At 41.7% G+C, this 18,171-nt stretch overlaps 2 protein-coding genes across 7 annotated transcripts in view; one reads left to right on the forward strand and one right to left on the reverse strand.

Moving 5' to 3' along the window:
* LOC146696599 (leucine-rich repeat transmembrane neuronal protein 4) overlaps nucleotides 1-1,001 on the reverse strand; it is a 66,962-nt gene extending 65,961 nt beyond the window's left edge. For all 6 annotated transcript variants that reach the window (XR_014923313.1, XR_014923314.1, XM_085474756.1 and 3 more), the window contains exon 1: nucleotides 356-1,001. Coding sequence is in view for 4 of the 6 variants with exons in the window: in XM_085474756.1 (XP_085330882.1) it covers nucleotides 356-407 (52 nt within the window). In the remaining 2 variants the exon portion in view is untranslated. The remainder of the gene's footprint in view (nucleotides 1-355) is intronic.
* Nucleotides 1,002-8,971: 7,970 nt separating this feature from the next.
* lrrtm4l2 (leucine rich repeat transmembrane neuronal 4 like 2) lies at nucleotides 8,972-12,272 on the forward strand. Its single transcript, XM_085474761.1, has 2 exons — nucleotides 8,972-9,280; nucleotides 9,795-12,272. Exons 1-2 carry the CDS (start codon nucleotides 9,277-9,279, stop codon nucleotides 11,396-11,398), a joined length of 1,608 nt encoding a protein of 535 aa, XP_085330887.1. The 5' UTR covers nucleotides 8,972-9,276; the 3' UTR covers nucleotides 11,399-12,272.
* Nucleotides 12,273-18,171: the final 5,899 nt, after the last annotated feature.

Genomic DNA, 18,171 nt, shown 5'->3' on the forward strand with positions numbered 1-18,171 from the left:
GGGGGGGATTTTCCTGCCTACTTAATTTGCACTGGAGCATTCATGGCGCGCGCGCACACACACACACACACACACACACACACACACACACACACACTTATGTTCAGCCAAAGTCATGCTCTTGGAAAGGTGATTGATAAACCACACGCATGATGCACAATGTGACAAACAGTTGCTGAGAGAAAAGCCTCCTTTCGGATTCCCCTGCCTGCAGTCATCAGTCATAAACCGCAGGGGGGGCACAGACGCCAGCGACACCAGCTCTAAGTGAATTGTAGTTAGGCAAAAGACAAAAAAGACTGCGCAGGAATGAACCCTTTAAGCACCCTGCGGAACAGATTTTGGCTATACATACCCATATTTGCTCGGTGTCGGCTCTTCCTCTTGCTCAGGGATCTCTGTTGCATGCGTCTCCGGTGCACATGTTTAGACGCACTCGGCGTTTTGCCCAAATAGTTGGACACTTAACCAGGACGCCCGTCTGCGCGGATAAAACGGACACTTTGCGCCGAAGCCGGATCCGCTCTACTTGCAATCGCACACCTGTCGGAGATAAGAGCAGCTCCAAAAGGTGTGCATCAGCCTCCCTGTCTGTAGTTTCCTACATTACCGCACAACATCAGCTCGATAACGCGTATTTTTTTTCTCCCGAAAGCCCTCGGATGGATGCGCTCAAGCTCGTATCCTCATGAGAGTGACAGTTTAGCGCCTGTCGTGGGAGGCTATTAAAAAAACAGTCTAAACACCGAGTCGCCAATTGTTGAATCTAGGTTAAGTGGCAGAGCGAGAGAGACGGGGAGAAAAAACACTGGAAAACGACCAAGTGAAGAAATCTGAGAGGGATAAACTGTGGTCCAAAGCCGATAAGTTGGTTATATCCCGCTTCAGGCGTGGACAGTGGAGAGAGAGAGGGGGGGGGGAGAAGCAGGCTGCTGTGGATTAGAGCCGTTAACCGTCGCATTAAAAATAAATCAATTGTACAGCAACAGGAATGATGTTGGTGTTAGATTATTACGGAGCTCGCCGGTGCTCGGTTTCAGGACTTGAGATGCCCTCTTCTGGTCGCAGAGTGGCACTCCGCAACCGGAAAAACCTAAAGTAGACTTCATTGTTATCACAAACGCAGCCTGCATATCAATTATAGAGGGAATGGGAAGCCTGTTAGCTTTTTGTGTGGATATTTGTGAAGATGTGCCGCAAGATGTGCGTTCATTAGAATTAAACCCCACCAAATTTAAGATTATAATGAGCGAAGAAATATTATGTAACTTTAATGCCCTGATTTTCTTTCTCTTTTTTGGGGGGCACATATGAATCTTAAGAGGCATAGGCAGAGGCAGTCATTATACAGCACAGTCCTGTTTAATATTCCATTATCTTTTGCTTGAATATTATTGCTATTTAAGAACCATTTGGCCGCTGGAGGTAGTTAATTTAAACCTTTATACTACTTAGTTTTCTTTGTAAGTCTGCACATATTTTGAGGTTCGCCACGTGTGTTTCTTTCAAGTAGATGATTAAGAAACAGAGGACGGAGGAGCAGGAGGGGTTCTGGGATAAATATCCAAGGAAAATGCGAGGACCTCAAACGCAAACTTCATTATTTTGGCGAAGTCCACGCACAGATTGTTTTCCTCACCGGTAATTAAGTGGAATTATGCAGTGAGTTTTACTCTATCTGAGCCTGCATCGAAGGGTCTATTGGCAAAATCTGTTAATGTGGGTTTTTAATTAGGACTTCGGCAGGTGGGCCTGTAACAAAAAGGTCAGCTTGTTAAGAAGTTGTTAAGGAGTTGGTGGTAAAATAAATCACACATGCAGCCTGCAGTCTGCCTTGTACAGGTAGGATGCAGGTTTTAGATCATATCTGTTAAACATTTCTCAATCTCCATATCACTTTTGTTATTTATTTTCTGAATTAATGTATTTTGCAATGAAGGTTTTGTTGACATTTGCTACATTAGCATTCCAAATGCTCTCTTTTAGTCTTATGATACATTTATGAGCAAGAAAAAGTGTAAAAAATTAAGTAGGAGCTCACTAGGAACTCTTTATTGGTAGTGATACTGAAATACATCATGCGTAAACAAAGGATGCTCTCAAGGCTTCATAATGGGACTTTGAGTCCGGGTCAAAGTCATCATTTCTAATGGGTCCCTCTGCCCCTGCACTTAATGAGCAGCGTAATTACCAGTAATGGACATTAATGAATATTTGAGCTCAAATCACAAATAGTTTGTGACAAAGAAATTGCTTAAACTAAAATAAAACGGATGCATGTAGCACTTCGCCATCAGTCACTGATTTAATTTCCAGTGTTAGATCGATAAGCTAACTGGAGGTGAAGGGCAGGGCATTAATCTAAAGACACACACACACACACATACACAATCACTTTCTCTGGCATGGGCACATATGTAACTGAAGGAGTGGCAGTGACGGTAGCAGAGCTTTTACCCTTCAGTGTGCTGTGCAGTCACCTCACAATCATCTGTGTGTTTAGAACCATCTGATGGTGCTTCCAAACTTTCATTTCTGAAATGTTTATGTATTCTTAAGCAGACGTGTAACACCGTGTGGTGCAAAACAGTAATATAAGCAGACAGCTCTCGAACGTGTACACGTGTAAAGCAGGGTTATACGTAGGGTTTGTTATCTGGGGAATGATTTGTGACAGCAGTGGTTCTATTTATTTGATTAGTGCAGCAGCACTGACCCAGTTTTGCAGTAATTTGAATTTAAAAGGATGGAAATAAACTTAAATCAAAAACTTTTGTGTGTATGCATTTTTTACACACCAGTAATGTTCAGACTTGGTGCTTTTTTTATTATGGATTACCAACTTTTTCTGTTATATAGTTTTTATGCTCTTGGATTTACTTAAATGTATTTATCTTGAATATATATTGTGCATATTAAGAGCAAATATATCCTTTCAGCTTATATGAAGTCTGCTTCTTGGAGGTTTTAGACGTACTCTAACTGGTCACTGTATTAGTTATATCTTTTTTACAGTTGCAATCTTTTAAATAAGGTGGTGCATGAGATTTTAGTCCATATTGACATGACAGCATCACACAGTTGCTGCAGATTTGTCAGCTGCACATACATGATGTGAATCTCCTGTTGTGAATGATGTGAATCTCAAATGTTCTCTATTGGATTGAGATCTGGTGACTATGGAGGCCATTTGAGTACAGTGTTCAAAATACCAGTTTGAGATGATCTGAGCTTTGTGACATGTTGTTCTGCTGGAGATGACTGTGGTTATAAAGGGATGGACACGGGCAACAATACTCAGACAGGCTGTATGTTTTAACAATGCATATTTGGCACCAAAGTATGCCAGAAAAATATCCCAAACAGTATTACACCACCACTAGCAGCCAGAACAGTTGATATAAGGCAGGACGGATACATGTTTTTATGTTGTTTATGCCTAATTCTGACCCTACCATCCAAATGTCACAGCAGAAATTGAGACATTTTGTGTGTTCAGAGATTCTCTTCTGCATCTGTTGGTTGTAACAAGTGGTTATTTGAGTTACTGTTGCCTTCCTATCAGCTCGAAGCAGTCATTCTCCTCTGACCTCAGTCATCAACGAGACATTTTTCCCAGAGAACTGCCACTCACTGGATATCTTCTCTTCTCAGACCATCCTCTGTAAACTCTAGGGATGGTTGTGAGGGAAAATCCCAACATATCAGCACTTTCTGGAAAACTCCAACCAGCCAACAGCCAGGCACCAACAACCTTCATCATCCCATTCAGTTTGCAGTTAGCAGGTCATCTTCCCCATGTCTGCATGCCTAAATGCATCAAGTTGTTGCCATGCAATTGGTTTATTAGATATTTGTATTAACAAGCAGTTGTTAGCTAACAAAGTGGCCAATGAGTGTACAGTAACTTTAAGATTAGGAACATTGTTTTCTTAGCAGACTGCAGTGCATGAATAAGAATGTGGAACTACGTCTATCCCTTGAGATTGGCCATGAAAGTCTGCTAAGAGAAGCAGTAAGGACATGAAAAGAGTGATTCCCTGTCATCCATTTATTCACTTCTATACATTATAAAGACAAAATTAAAAGACACATTGATTTTTAATATCTATTTTATGGTGGATGGAAATAAAGTGGAGAAGAGTAATATTAGCAATATAATATCACAAGATCTCTCCCCATTGTTGGTGGCCCACTTTTGTGTCAAGTAATTTAAATCCAGAGTAAAACTGCACGTGTCTGAGGTGAAATGTACCGCACCGTTCTAGTTGGTCTGTGAGGTCGATCCCCTTGGGGTCTCTTTTGTCCTCATACACAAACATCTCAAAAGTTTTTTCCACATATGGATGTATGGAATAGGAAGAAATTTTGATGTTTATGGTGGAAAAAGCTGTTATATCCTGTATTCCTATCCCTATTTTTTATTTTTTTTAAATCACAGCACGTCCCTGCTGTATAACCATCCCAAGCCGGGTTCCTTTAAATCCCCTGTGGTCTGTGCATCACTTCTTATTTATGTTGTTGAACAAATCTAACATGACCCACTTTCACATTTCATTCAGCTTTTTCTGGAATCTGCGAGAACTGGCATATGCAAGGAATAATTGAGTTTCACAGTACATTTATAGGCAACTTTTACACTGAAAGGAACGAGTCTACCTCAACTCCTTTAAGCCTTTCTCACTTGCATGTTTGCTTTGTGCTTATTCTTGCTTTCAAGCTGAAATCCATCTGCTTGCCAAACTGAGACAATCACGTGGGTTTCTCTGCTGCTGGATAATGGCACCTCAGGAGTCATCGGGAACAAGTTAACACCATAAGAGACCAGAAGAATGGCTTTCTTTTGACTTTAAACAGCACAGAGAGCAGGGGCATAAACAACAAAAAGGTATATGCACTCACCTCACTTTGCAAATGCCTCAGCCACCAAACTGCTTACTATGAAACTTTAATGACTGTCTGTGACTGACTGAACCCTGAATAATAGAGCATGGGCGGAACTGCTTTTTTGCAGCATAATGAATCCCACTGAAACGGGATTTAGAAATGTATAGTAAAATAATTAGCACAAAGCAGATTCAAACAGATTTAATTTGCGCTGACCCTGACTTCTAAATTTGAAGTTTTAATTACCTCCTGAACATTAAAAAAACATCCTAGCAGCAAGTAAATATTTCTGAGAAAGAAGCCTGGTCCCAAAACATCTGCCACTCTACCCCCTGCTGCTCCTGTGACTCAAACAGCATGCTTGTTTCTGCCATTTAATACACCAGAGAGAGCGTGTGCCGACTGATTGCTGTATACGAAAGCTGATTCCTCCAAAACCGATCCTCATCCTAACACAGCTCACTGGTCGCACCATCGTGCAGCCACTTTTCATTAACAGTTTTGAAGTTACGTGCTGATTTGAAGTTGCAAAGTCATTCATCTCACCTGGGCTTATACTCACTTTTACATCTTTCTCAAGCTGAAACGTCAGCAGCTGTAACACTGATGCATTTAACGAGGGGGCGGGGAAGCTGGTTAAACAGTCGTTAAAATGCTTAAAACAAAACTCTTCGGCTTCGTTTCTCCAGCAAAAGATCATTAAAGCATCTCTCTATATTCTAAGTCTACCTTTTCAAACTCTGCTCTCATGCATAAGATAAACTTCTCCTTCTGCGAGGAGGCCTGTGAGGATCGGTTGGTAATGCATTATAGAGATGATGGTAATGGGCTTGTGCATTCGAATCCTGAGTCAAACAACCATAATGTTCCAAATGAGCCTTTCCTTGCACCGCAAATATCAAGGTGCTGCTTTTAAAAATGGTTTATGTTGCTTTCATTTGTGTATTTCCTCATACATAATGCAGCGTACATAGAAAAGCTCTGCACACACGAGACAGCTGGGCAACAAGGATTCCCTATCATCAACAACCACAACAAAAAAAGCCGACAATGTAACGGTCCTACTTCCAACTGGGGACTGAAAAGACAACTTGAGTAGGCAACAGGCTTCGCTGTTTTATAAAGTATTAATATAAATATAAAAGAAAACAAAGGGCTGTGCTCTAGCTCACAAATGATTTGTGTTATTGTAGGTGATGCGACAAAGCAAATCCAGTCAGTGAGGAGAAACAGTGACTCTGTTCCTGTTTATCATCTTATCAGGGACCTGTAGAGGCCAGCCGAACAGCTGATCTCCCTACAACAGCAATTCTTCCTCATATACTTAATCATAGAGTAAAACCAGGGTGACCATTTTAAAACAAGATATTTCAGTAAAAGAAGCTTGGTATTTCAATATGTGGTCTATATTTGGCAATATGACTGGTATGAATGGTGGAGACAGGTTGCAAAGAAGTTTGCATACGTGTACAGGCTAAAGCAGTTAAAATTTTCTGGCTGGATGTGCTGAAGGGCATCAGCTGAGCCATCACCAGATGTGGCCAAGCATCGAGGTTAGCTGATTTGGCGGGATTGCGGCTGAGCTTTACAGCTTTTCAGGCATGTCTCAAATGACAATATGCTCAATATCTGTATTTGTCAGGGTTGGCAGGACCAGATTCTATTTCGAGTATGTATTCTCTAAACAAATAAAAAAGATAAAATGAGAAAATGTCTGTAAATAATGAGCAGTTGAGGATCTCAGTCACTTAGATGTTTGTTTTTCCACTGTGTACTGTTTACCTTTTTCATTTTGTTCCCAATTGCGATAAAAGTGCTATATAGTTGTTTAAACCTTACGTGCAAATAAAATTTTAATGAACCTGCTGCTTTAGAGTGACTGAGAGTCATTTGTTTGCATGAGCAATGAGACGTTGTGGCCTACCTCTTCGCGCAACCGCTGAATACCTGGGCATCAAATTCATTTCAATGCAGTTTGAGATATAGCAGTAAAAGCTGTCAAATACTAAAAGAAGGCCTGAAAAGTGCAACAGAAACTCAGTTTCTTTCTGCAGAGTCTCCCTCCTGTGGATTTCAATATGTGCAGCAGCAGTCACGTAAAGGCAAATTAGCCATCAAGTTATCTCTGTGATGCATGTGATGCTGTAACAGAAGGCAACTACATTCAAACATCTACCCATCTACTTCTGCTTATCCAGTTCCAGGTCTTGGGGGGGAATTCCTCCCATCTGTCATAGGACGAGTTATGAGGGGTGCACCCTGGACAGGTTGCCAATCTGCTGAAGGGCACAAAATTATCATGAGAGGCAATTTTGAGAATATAAACATGGTTGATAATTTGTGGCCTAGTGAGAAGAGTGAAATGTCAGAGAAAGTTGACTGAGTGGGTGATTAAATCCATCCACCTGTGAGCACCAGATGTGCGTTATATTGACAACAATATGTGACTGCATGCAACTCGCTGTGCAGTCCACATGTGGCACAGTGCAGGCTCTTAACAAGTCAGTTCAGACACAAACTTATGCCTGTAAAGCCCAACTTTTCTTCATCTTCCACGCTGTAACATCCTGTTTATTAGCATCATTTTGAAAAGGCGGGCTCGCATTTTTGATCTCTGAGAATGGGCCCAGAGGAGGATTCGTCTGCTGTCACTGGCAGTTAAGAGATAGCGGTTGTCACATCTGATGACATCCACAATTATACTGTCAATACAGAAGATGGAGTCGGCGTGCATACGGAGTCATTTGCCATATACAAAGTGAGTTCCGGTTGATAACCTGTTTGTGGAAGCTGACACCATCACTGACAAACAGCACAGCTCACACCCTTAGCTGAGAGCAGGTTTCGTTTTCTCTATAGTATTTATGTAGAAACTGGCACTTCTTCCACCTTAATGTTACAAATTGTCAAGCAAGCAGTTTGCCCCCTAAATGAAAAGTAATCTATGAGTTGAATAAATGCATTTAAATGACATTTAATTACAAAGTGTGCCACTATAGACATAATCAACCCTCTCTTTAAAGAGCAGAAATACATTTCTCTTTAATGCGCTCCACAGGGATGGCAGGAAATATTGCTTTCCCAGTAATATTACAAATATGAATATGAATTCATCAGCTTGCTCTGGTTACCCACAAGTGATCTGGTTGGTTACCTATCTCTCTCCAGTCTTCGCTGAACTGGTGAATTTCCAGGTCTCTGCAAGCCATACGCTTCCCTCCGCGTGCACAAGGGGTTGCTGTTACCACACCTTACAACTCAAGACTCTCTGACTGCTGTGCATTTTCCACGCTGTTGTGTCCAATGAGGTGAGTGCGTGCTCTAAGCAGATTTAGCAGAGTATGAAAGATGAGCGTGAAACAACCACAAAATTAGAGGTACCCTCATCCCCTCCCACTTCCAGTATGTTTTGTTTCCCCTTTTGTTCCTCTGCCGTCTGTTGAGTGCACACTTCATAAAGGCCATTTATAATCCCGCTGTCTGGAACATTTCTAGCCAGCAAGAGGTGCTGACTGTTTATCTGCGTTAAAGTGTCAACATCACACTTAAGCTGTTAGAATAATTAGCATTTTTGACAAGCTACTCATCACACGTTTTCTGTCACTACTTGGGGTTTTTTTCTGTTTTCCTGAATGAATGATTGCAAGTGCTGAATGAATGGTGGATGTGGATCACAGCCCCCCACCTCCACCACCAGCCCAGAGTTTGTTGTTTTGATTACCCGCACCCCCGCCCCCGTTTGTTATCTCTGTCATCATCATGTTCGGCACTCATCAGGACACCGGTGCAAGTAAACGAGGTGAAATCTTACTATAAATAAATACAAATAAAATACCTAAAATTTAAAAAAAATGCGAAGCTTGGTTTCAAAGCTAATTTTTAGAATTAATTTTAGGTAGCTTTTAATTCAACCCAGGTTAAAAAAAAATACGAGCAATTAATAGATAAAAAATGCTAATACTTTGCTTTAATTAATTCATTAATTAATAGCTGGTTTAGGCATGCGTGGCTGGAGGTGAGTTTATATACTGTATGTGTGTTTGGAGACGCCTACGCCTCTGAGGGGAGAGAGAGAGGGGGGAGAGAGAGAGCACAGAGTGGAGGATTGTGCATCAGTCTGTTGGCGCTCAAATGGGTAATTGCGCACACAGCCGACTGGACTATAGTGGCGACTCCAAGTACGACCCAGGTGTGAAGGCGTCCTATTTCTGAGCGGCATGCAGGGATCAGGGGGTTTGGACCGCTACGGAAAACTTGCTTCTGCTGCTCAAGTCATGCTCAATGTGCAACTCTGAAGCCGCATAAACTGCGACTGAGAGCAGTTTAACGCGTCTCTTATCGTTCTTTTTTTTAACCCCCCCTAGAGGATTACTCCTTCCCTCGGTAACCATGGGTAAGTCATTATGTTCCTCACAATTTAGTGACACAGTTTCTCCCTCCTGAGGCTCCTCGTAGCCAAGACGACGGCAGTGATCAGTTTTTAATGGCAGATCATTATTATTAATTATTATTATTTCTGTTTAGTTCCTAAACTGAATTTTGCTTTTATTTATTTATTTATTTATTTATTTATTTATTTATTTATTTAATTATTACCTAATGATGGAGGAGGATTTTACGTGTCTGGTCTTTGAAAAGCTAATAATAATTACTGTTATTTGCTTTTCTCTTTATGTGAATATGATCACATATGCATACCTTAAAAATAGCTGACGTCAGACTGTTATCAATTCTTCATGAAGCAGGTCTGGAGTCTGAGACATCAGACCTCAAGCTGCTCCTCTCTCCATGATCTCCTGTTTGAAGGATGAATTCTTTGCCTTTACTTATTTGAGCGTCCTTGAGCAGGCATTTTCTTAAACCATGTCATCTCTTTGATTGCTTGTGCTCCACTCTACCCCCAACAGGTTCTGTGATGTTGGACTGGCGGTTATCATGTCTTCTTCTGCAGGCAGCCGTTTTGCTGCTGCTCAGCAAGGGGGAGAGGATGTGCCCCGTGAGTTGTCGCTGCGAGGGAAAGATCGTTTATTGTGAGTCGGGCATCTTCCACGACGTTCCAGAAAACATCACCACGGGATGCCAAGGTCTGTCTCTGCGTTACAACAACCTGCAGGTTCTGCTGCCGTACCACTTCGCTCATCTTGGTCAGCTTGTGTGGCTTTACTTGGACCACAACTCAATCAATGCCATAGATGCTTTAGCTTTCCACGGGGTGCGCAGGCTGAAAGAACTGATCCTGAGCTCAAACAAAATATCCCATCTGCACAACAACACATTCAGTGCCATACCAAACCTGAGGAATCTGGACTTATCCTATAATCAGCTGCAGTCTCTCCATCCCGGACATTTCTACGGGCTGCGCAAGCTACAGAATCTCCACTTCAGGTCCAATGGACTGAAACAGATCCTCGTTCGTACTTTTTTGGATTGCCGCAGCCTGGAGTTCCTCGACCTGGGTTATAACCGCTTGCGGAGCCTCACCCGCACCGCGTTTTTGGGGCTGTTCAAGTTGAGGGAACTTCATTTAGAGCACAATCAATTTACCAGGATTAATTTCTTTATTTTCCCACGCCTCAGCAACCTCCAGGCTCTTTATTTGCAATGGAACCGCATACGATTCATCAATCAAGGTGTGCCGTGGACTTGGCAGAAACTTCAGAAACTGGACCTCTCGGGGAATGAAATCCAAATCTTGGATCCCGCTGTTTTCCAGTGCATGCCAAACTTACAGATACTGAACCTCGAATCAAACAAGCTGAGTAGCGTGCCTGTGGAGGCTGTGGCAGCATGGACTTCGCTGACCACCATCAGCCTGGCAGGTAACGCCTGGGACTGCAGCCCCAGCATCTGCCCTCTCATGACATGGCTGAGAACCTTCAAAGACTCCAAAGAAATCAGCATGATATGCAGCAGTCCCAAGTCTGTGCAGGGCGAAAGAGTGGTGGACGTAGTGAGAAACCACTCAGTATGCATAGACATGTTAAATGTGTTCTCGACCACTTTCATCATTAGGGGTTCAGCTGAAATTGTGAACATCACAGCTCCCCCGTCTCCCTCTGATGTTACAGACCTGGCTGCACAGACATCCACTGCTTCACCTGACCAGCCTGGCAGGACAGACAGAGAGACAACAGAGTCCATAACTATGAGCTCTACAGCTCACAATTCCCCCGAAACACCTACATCATTTATCCCTGAGCTACAGTTTGAACATATGGCTTTCCATAAAATCATTGCGGGCAGCGTAGCCCTGTTCTTGTCAGTGTCATTGATTCTGCTGGTTATTTATGTCTCGTGGAGGCGCTACCCCAACACCATGAGGCAGCTGCAGCAGCACTCAGTCAACCATAAGCGCAGAAAAAAGGCCCGCAAGCAGGAACAGGACCTTAACTCTCAGTTGCAAGAGTACTATCTGAGCTACCACTCAAACTCGGAGACAATGGACTCCTTGGTGAACGAGCCAAGGCCGTGCACGTGCACTATATCAGGATCAATAGAATGCGAGGTCTGAGCTGCCCACTAAAACACGAGATATAAAGTGCAATTGCTAAGCAGAGGTAGATAGGCTTTGTTTCCCCTCCAAAAAAAAAGATTAAGTGGTTTTTATCTCTAATATGAGATGATAGATTCTGCAGCAGTGAATAAAATACTGGGGGGCATAGTACAATATAATTATATGCAGAGAAAAGAAGATTGGAATGGAGAAATATATTTGGAGAGTTAATTATCGCCCTGACTGACACAAGAACAGTGGCAGGGTCAGTCGGGTTAGCTGTGTCTGACCTTACAAAAAGACTGGATCTTTGCTAACGCGAAAGTCAGCTCCACAGAGAGACTGACCTTATTCTTAGTCAGAGTATATTGCCATAGAACATACGAGCCAACAAAGCCACTTTTTACTTGCAACTGTTTTGTTTTTTTTATTTTATTTATTACTATTATATAGCTTGTAAAGCATTTTGGATAAATGTCAGTACCTTTGAGTGTATGTGTGTATATGAGTGTACTATGGGGATGAACTAATAGGACTGCACCTTATTCTCACAGATAGTTTTTGTCCAGTTAAATTATTTTTGCATTGGGCCCCACAGTATAGCAGTAGCACTACCATAAAAATGGACGAGGGTGGGGGGCAATCACAGAGAACAATCTTGTCCTGAGATCATATGCATGAGGCCGTTCTCTTTACTTTAGATGCTTCTTTCTCCTGTAAAAGGATCCGTCCTGACTACAGAAAAAAAGAGAAAAAATATGTGTGCAATTTGATTTGCTGTGAGAAAAGCCACACAGATGAACAGTATTTAAATACCCATGAGTCTGAATCTCAGGACTGACGTTTTCCAAGCTGTACAAATCTGTCAGGTCCAACAGAAGGCCTTGTGTGTGTGTGTGTGTTAAGAAGTAACAATGTTGACTTTCAACATATTTTGTATTGATTACCGCTGTCATTGTATGGACTGTTTGTGTAAAGACGTAATAATGTGGATACTAGGAATTCTATGTGACTGTATAATTAAAAGAAACACTGACAACTGATGAAAAAAAAGAGAGAAGAAAATGTGTGTGTGATGAGAATGCTGACATCTGACGCGGCGCATGGCGAAAAAAAAATCTCTTGAAATCCATGCATTGTGATGTGGATGTTTCACATCTCATTGGATTTGCAGCTGCACGCGAGGGGGAGCTGACATATTTCCACGTGTCTCGTTTTCCTGCTGTCTTCTCTTACACCCTCTCCCGGCACTACAGCATTGATTGTATCTGGGTTAACACCTCAAACAGAGGGTAGGGGGACCGTGTCAGTCCCTGGGATATAGCTGATCTTGTTTTAAAAAAAAAAAGAGGAGAGGAGTATTATACTCTGTTTTACTGCGGAAAGGTTTGGTTTAAGTGGAGCCCAAGTAGGCGATGCCATTCTTTGAGACAAAGAGACATTTTTGGTCCCTGAAACCAGAAAGAGATTAAGAATCTCTGCTTTATATAACCATGTATTCACTGTCAGTTTGAAAATACAGCTCTGGTGCAGTGAAAGGAAGGACAGAATAGAGGCAGGCCACTGAGGGACAGTGGGTGTTACAGGTCAAGGCAGTTATGCTATTATGAAGCTATCAGCTGCACTGGTCTGCTTTTTTCCCCATCTCCTCCCTTACGTATTCTCTTTGTGTGTGTGTGTGTGTGTGTGTGTGGTTTGTTTACTGTGTTGACAGAAAAATGAACCTGTGCCAGGAGACATGCAAATGTTCACACGTTGAGCAAGACACACAGGCAGCACTAGTGTTAGCATATATGAACAATAAAAAGGGGTATTCGTCCCAACGCGAGAGATTCCGCTGAAAAACGGCATCCTACAGTCTCTCCCTCGCAGCTGTCACATTTTTTTTGCTGTCTGCTTTTTTTCTTTCCACCTGTTGTGTTTTGAAGTAAATGCACGCTTGAATCCCTCCTATTATCTGCTATTAGCCCGTTCGCATGTGTCGTGTGCTAAACGTGGAAACTTTCTGACAGGTCAAAGGTTGTTTAGATGTGGATTTATGATCGCTCAAAATCCACTTTCCTTATCCTCCAGGCAGGCGTCGAGGCACGCTGCCAACAGAATTTATATCCATAAATCTGGTTTCTAGCTTGCATATATGATGAATTTCTTCTTGTGGGCCTGTGGGAAAAATGTGAGGCCGCACAAAGAAAAAATACATAATATGAACAGGACAAACGATTTGTTGATCTAATTTCCGCAGCTATTGTAATTAGTGTTTGATTTGTCGTGTAGTGATTGATGAAAAGCAATTCCTTGTGTTTTGAAATGTTTTGGTGTTGTGTGGCTAAGAAAGGAATACTGATTAGAGAGCTGCGGCCTGCATCCTTCAGATCGCTATTGGAGGATATCTGTGCGGATGAAAGATGCTAGGAATGCGCTGCTTCAGCTTCAAGCAACATTGCACAAGTAGAATCACATTTCGCTGGTGAACTCTGTAAAAAGCTAAACCTTTACATACTAAATATCTAATACCTCTGTGAAGTTCAGCTCAACAAGGCCAGAAATGCTCACTTGCTCGCCCCTCCCTGGTGGTCATGAAGTTTTGATTTACAGCAGTCACTGGGGATTTTTCCAAGGTAATGCATGTAACTCTTTGCACAAGGTGTATGCTGGTTATTTGAAAGGTAAGCACACTAATCCTAACGCAGCAGTGATGGTATTTTATCCCCTCAAACACATAATTTTCTTTTTATCTGGCTGCCTGATTTCTATTTTCGAGGGAGGTAATTTAAAGTAATCACTCAAAATTTGGGCAATAGCATATTAGCATTCATGCCAAGAGTTTGATGAGAAAATTGATAACACTCCTGTGTTTTTCTGGTAAATATAAGGCAACAGCCAGCAGCCAGTTAGCTCAACTTTGCATGAAGAATGAAAATGAGGAAACTAGCCTTGGTTTGTCCAAAGGTAACAATCGCCACCCAACGTCATCGCTAAAGCTCGGTAGTTAACATCCCATTTGTTTAATCCTTAAACAAGCCAAAGGATTAAGACTGTCATATGTAGTGGGTTACATCGCTGATGTAACTTCCTGAAGGATCAGGTGGTTAGCTGACACCTCGTATAGTTAAGGCTTTATCTCATTGTTTTTAATTGTTGTTGTTTTGTACATATCTAAGATACATGGTGTGTGTTTTTACTGATCGTGGCTACATTATCAACCTGTGTACCGTTAGCTACATGGTGTAGAGGTTGCCGAACATATAAAAACTCCCTGGTTAGAGACCAGAAGGAAATACCAACCCGGTCTCAGAGAAGTCACAAGCTAGTGTACTCCCAGTGCTGGTCCAAAGCCTAGATAAATGGTGTTGTTGTGTCAGGAAGGGAATCCAGTGTAAAATTACAGTGCAGCCCTCCTGAGCCAGGTTCTGCCAGAGGTTTGTTCTTGTTAAAGGGATTTTTTTCCTTCCCACTGTTGCCAAGGGCTTGCTCATAGGGGGTCGTCTCTGTATTACTGCAGGGTCTTTACCTTACAATACAAAGCACCATATGATGGCTGTGGTCATGATTATGTTGTGCTATATAAACTGAAATGAACTGAAATTGAAAATCTGTTGTGGCAACCTCTTATAGGAAGTAAAGGAGTGTCTGAAAGTACTGATAGTAATATGTGCTGGTTTGTCGACTTTGTTTTCCTTTTGACAAAGCAGTGGGAGGTTTTTACGTTGGGCCCAGGTGGGAAATTCCAGTATTTAAAAACAGGCATGATCTTGATATTGAGGGTACAGGCAGAAAAAAAGTGACATCTTTTAATCCACCTCTCGGCAAGCAAGTGAATTTCTCAATTAAATCAAAGACATGAAAAAACAACTACAAGTTATTTATATATGCAAATGACTGATAAATTCTTTCTCTTTTCCTTAAGCATATTTACCATCTTTAATAGCATGGCTGTTTCTGCTTTCACCTTGTGTATTTGTGTGTGTCGTGGTGACTGTCTAATGGGAACAACCGCAAATGCATTTAGGATTTCTGCAGACATATTTTGTCAGCTGAATGCAGCTGTGAGGCTTCAAATGTGTGTATTTGACTTCAAAATTAAGGTCAAGTCCAGAGGATGAGTGCGGTGAAACTATTGGCTACTCATATGATAATGCAGTAATGACTGCTGAGTGCGCACAGTTTAGAATATTAACATGTCAATGGGTGCCACAGCTGTAGGGTCCCATTGCAAAAGGGTCTTTCATTCAATATTGTGTTTTCTATTGCATTTGTGCCAGGCTTCCATCCAGTGGAAAGGATTTCTTCAAGGATGATTGAGTCATCCAAGTCTTTTATTGGACAAATGTGCTCAGCAGACAGGGAATTTCCTTTATTTCTTTCTCCTTTAAAACAGCGAGCATCACATCCACTCCTACATGCAATTTAGGACCAAGGCTCAGGACCTTTAAGCTAGCATGTCGAGACTTTTACGCTAATATATTCAAATGATTACAATCAGTCCAAAATAGAGTCACTGAAGTATGAAAGGCTTCAAAGGCAGTTGTCACACTCTGGGGAGACAGAATTGCCCTGTCTCTAGTGTGCCACAACTAGATTCCTTTGTTACTTCACCTTTTGTGCACTGTATGTCACCTGTAAAATTCATTTCAATACTAATGCCTAACAGCTTTTGTCACATGTCCCAGTAGGTGCTTTGAGCCCCCCCCCCCCCCCCCAAAAAAAAAAATTCTCTCGCTGCTGCTTTTTATTTTTTATGTGATCATGTGAAAGTGGTGATAGTCAGAGAGACCTTTCAGCGTTCAGTAAAGGCACGCTGTTTTTCGTTCAAACAAGACGACATTACTGAGCGAATTGCTGCAAAGAATTTTAAGATAACTTCAGAGAAAATGACTTTTTGCCATAATCTATTCCCTCACTTTCATCTTTCCGCTTCATCACTCAGTGTAAACTTAAACATATACTGGAAATTTAATGAAAAAAATCACAAAATTTTGATTTTCTCTGCCGTTTGTCCTGAAGCAGTAGGACGTAGAAACTTTCTTCGCAGATATAGACACAGATATATTCATTGTGTGATCTTCTCTGAACAGTGTAGACTAACGGCCTCTTTATTAAGTACAGATTATAAATATCTCATCAGTCAGTCACATGGAAGCAACTCAACTCATTTAGGCATGTAGACATGGTCAGTACAACCTGCTGAAGTTCAAACCGAGCATCTGAATGGAGAAGGAAGGTGATTTAAGTGACATTAAATGTGGGATGGTTCTTGTTGGTAGATGGGCTGGTCTGAGTAATTCACAAACTGCTGATCTAACAGGATTTCCTCACACAACTATCTCTAGCGTGGTCTAAAAAAAGAGCAAATATCCAGTCAGGGGCAGTTCTCTGGAGGAAAATACCTTGTTGATGTTAGAGTTCAGAGAAGAATGGGCAGACTGCTTTAAGCTGATAGGAAGGCGACAGTAAGTCAGACCGCTATTTGTTACAACCAGGTCTAAAGAAGCAGTAGCAGAAGACCACGCTGCAAGCAGCTCAACAAAATCAGATGAAAGAAGACTGGAAAAATGTTCCCTGATGCGATGGTGAGGTCTTGATTTCTGACGTTACATTCAGATTGTGAGCTAACAATTTGGCGTAAACGACCTGAAAAAATAGTTCCATCCTGCCTCGTATCAACAGCTCGGGCTGCTGGGGGATTTTTTCCTGGAAGCCTCTTTGACCCAACTGGGCATTGTTTAAACATTACATCCGACCGGAGTATAAAGAATTAACCCAGTACTAGCAAAGGGTACCTAATAAAGTGACTGGTAAGTGTACTTGTATATGAGCACTGATCTGTGCTCCTAATCATTCCCATGTATACTAAACAGTTAGTCAGTACAGTAAAATCTTTCCAGCAGTGAGTTTTGATATTAGAGACGCTTGAAGTGAAAATGTTGTTCCAGGCACGGAGTATAGTATATTACGTTTTACGAGTTACTTTCTTATCCATGGAAAGTGATCCCAGAGCAGCTTTAGTTTACATAACATTAGGAAATCATTTCAGGCAGAAACCCAATTAACAGCCTGACCTTTATAGCTGCATTTCCACTTCCCTTTGACAACACGTCTGCTTCATTTAGAGTCTGAAGCAGTATTTATACATCTTGTTGCCACATACTTAGAACTCAGATTCAATTATTTTGTATCTAACATGCTGTACATACAGACTGTATGATGTAACAGTAATATAGCGCATTCTTTTGAGGTGTCACCTCATTGTTTCACTGATTTATTTCCCCTGATTCTCCACCAGTTCTTCCTCCCACACCGGGGGAAATCAACCAAAAGCCAACAACAATTAAATGTATAAGATTTATAAGCGCCGGGCCTAGTCATATTATTGTTCCCTGAGAAATCCAACATCACCATGGAAACTCTAATAAAGAAGCAGTGGCCACAGAGGATTCATTTTGGGGCTAAAAAAATGTCACTTAGAATTGTGAAAGAAATTTTCACTTTCAGGTAGCCTTGCATGAGAGCACACACACACACACACACACACACACACACACACACACACCGTACGCATGATTCAAACCCTCCTTTTCAAGACCGTGGTGATACGGCAGCTGCTTATGTGACTGACAGACAAGCTGACTTAACAAAACTCAAACAAAAACAAAAAATGACAATCATAAATAAAATATGTGATATACGTACACATCCTGCCTGTCCATCTTCCCTTCACTGTCATTGCTACTGTTACTGGAAAGGAGAGGAGCTGAAAGTAAATGCAGTCTGACTGGTTATGTGGAAGCAGG

The sequence above is a fragment of the Copadichromis virginalis genome, linkage group LG12, assembly GCF_057382275.1.
Source record: "Copadichromis virginalis isolate Kocher_CV1m ecotype Utaka linkage group LG12, C_Virginalis_male_GT1.1, whole genome shotgun sequence".
In the NCBI taxonomy this organism is placed as follows: Eukaryota; Metazoa; Chordata; class Actinopteri; order Cichliformes; family Cichlidae; genus Copadichromis; species Copadichromis virginalis.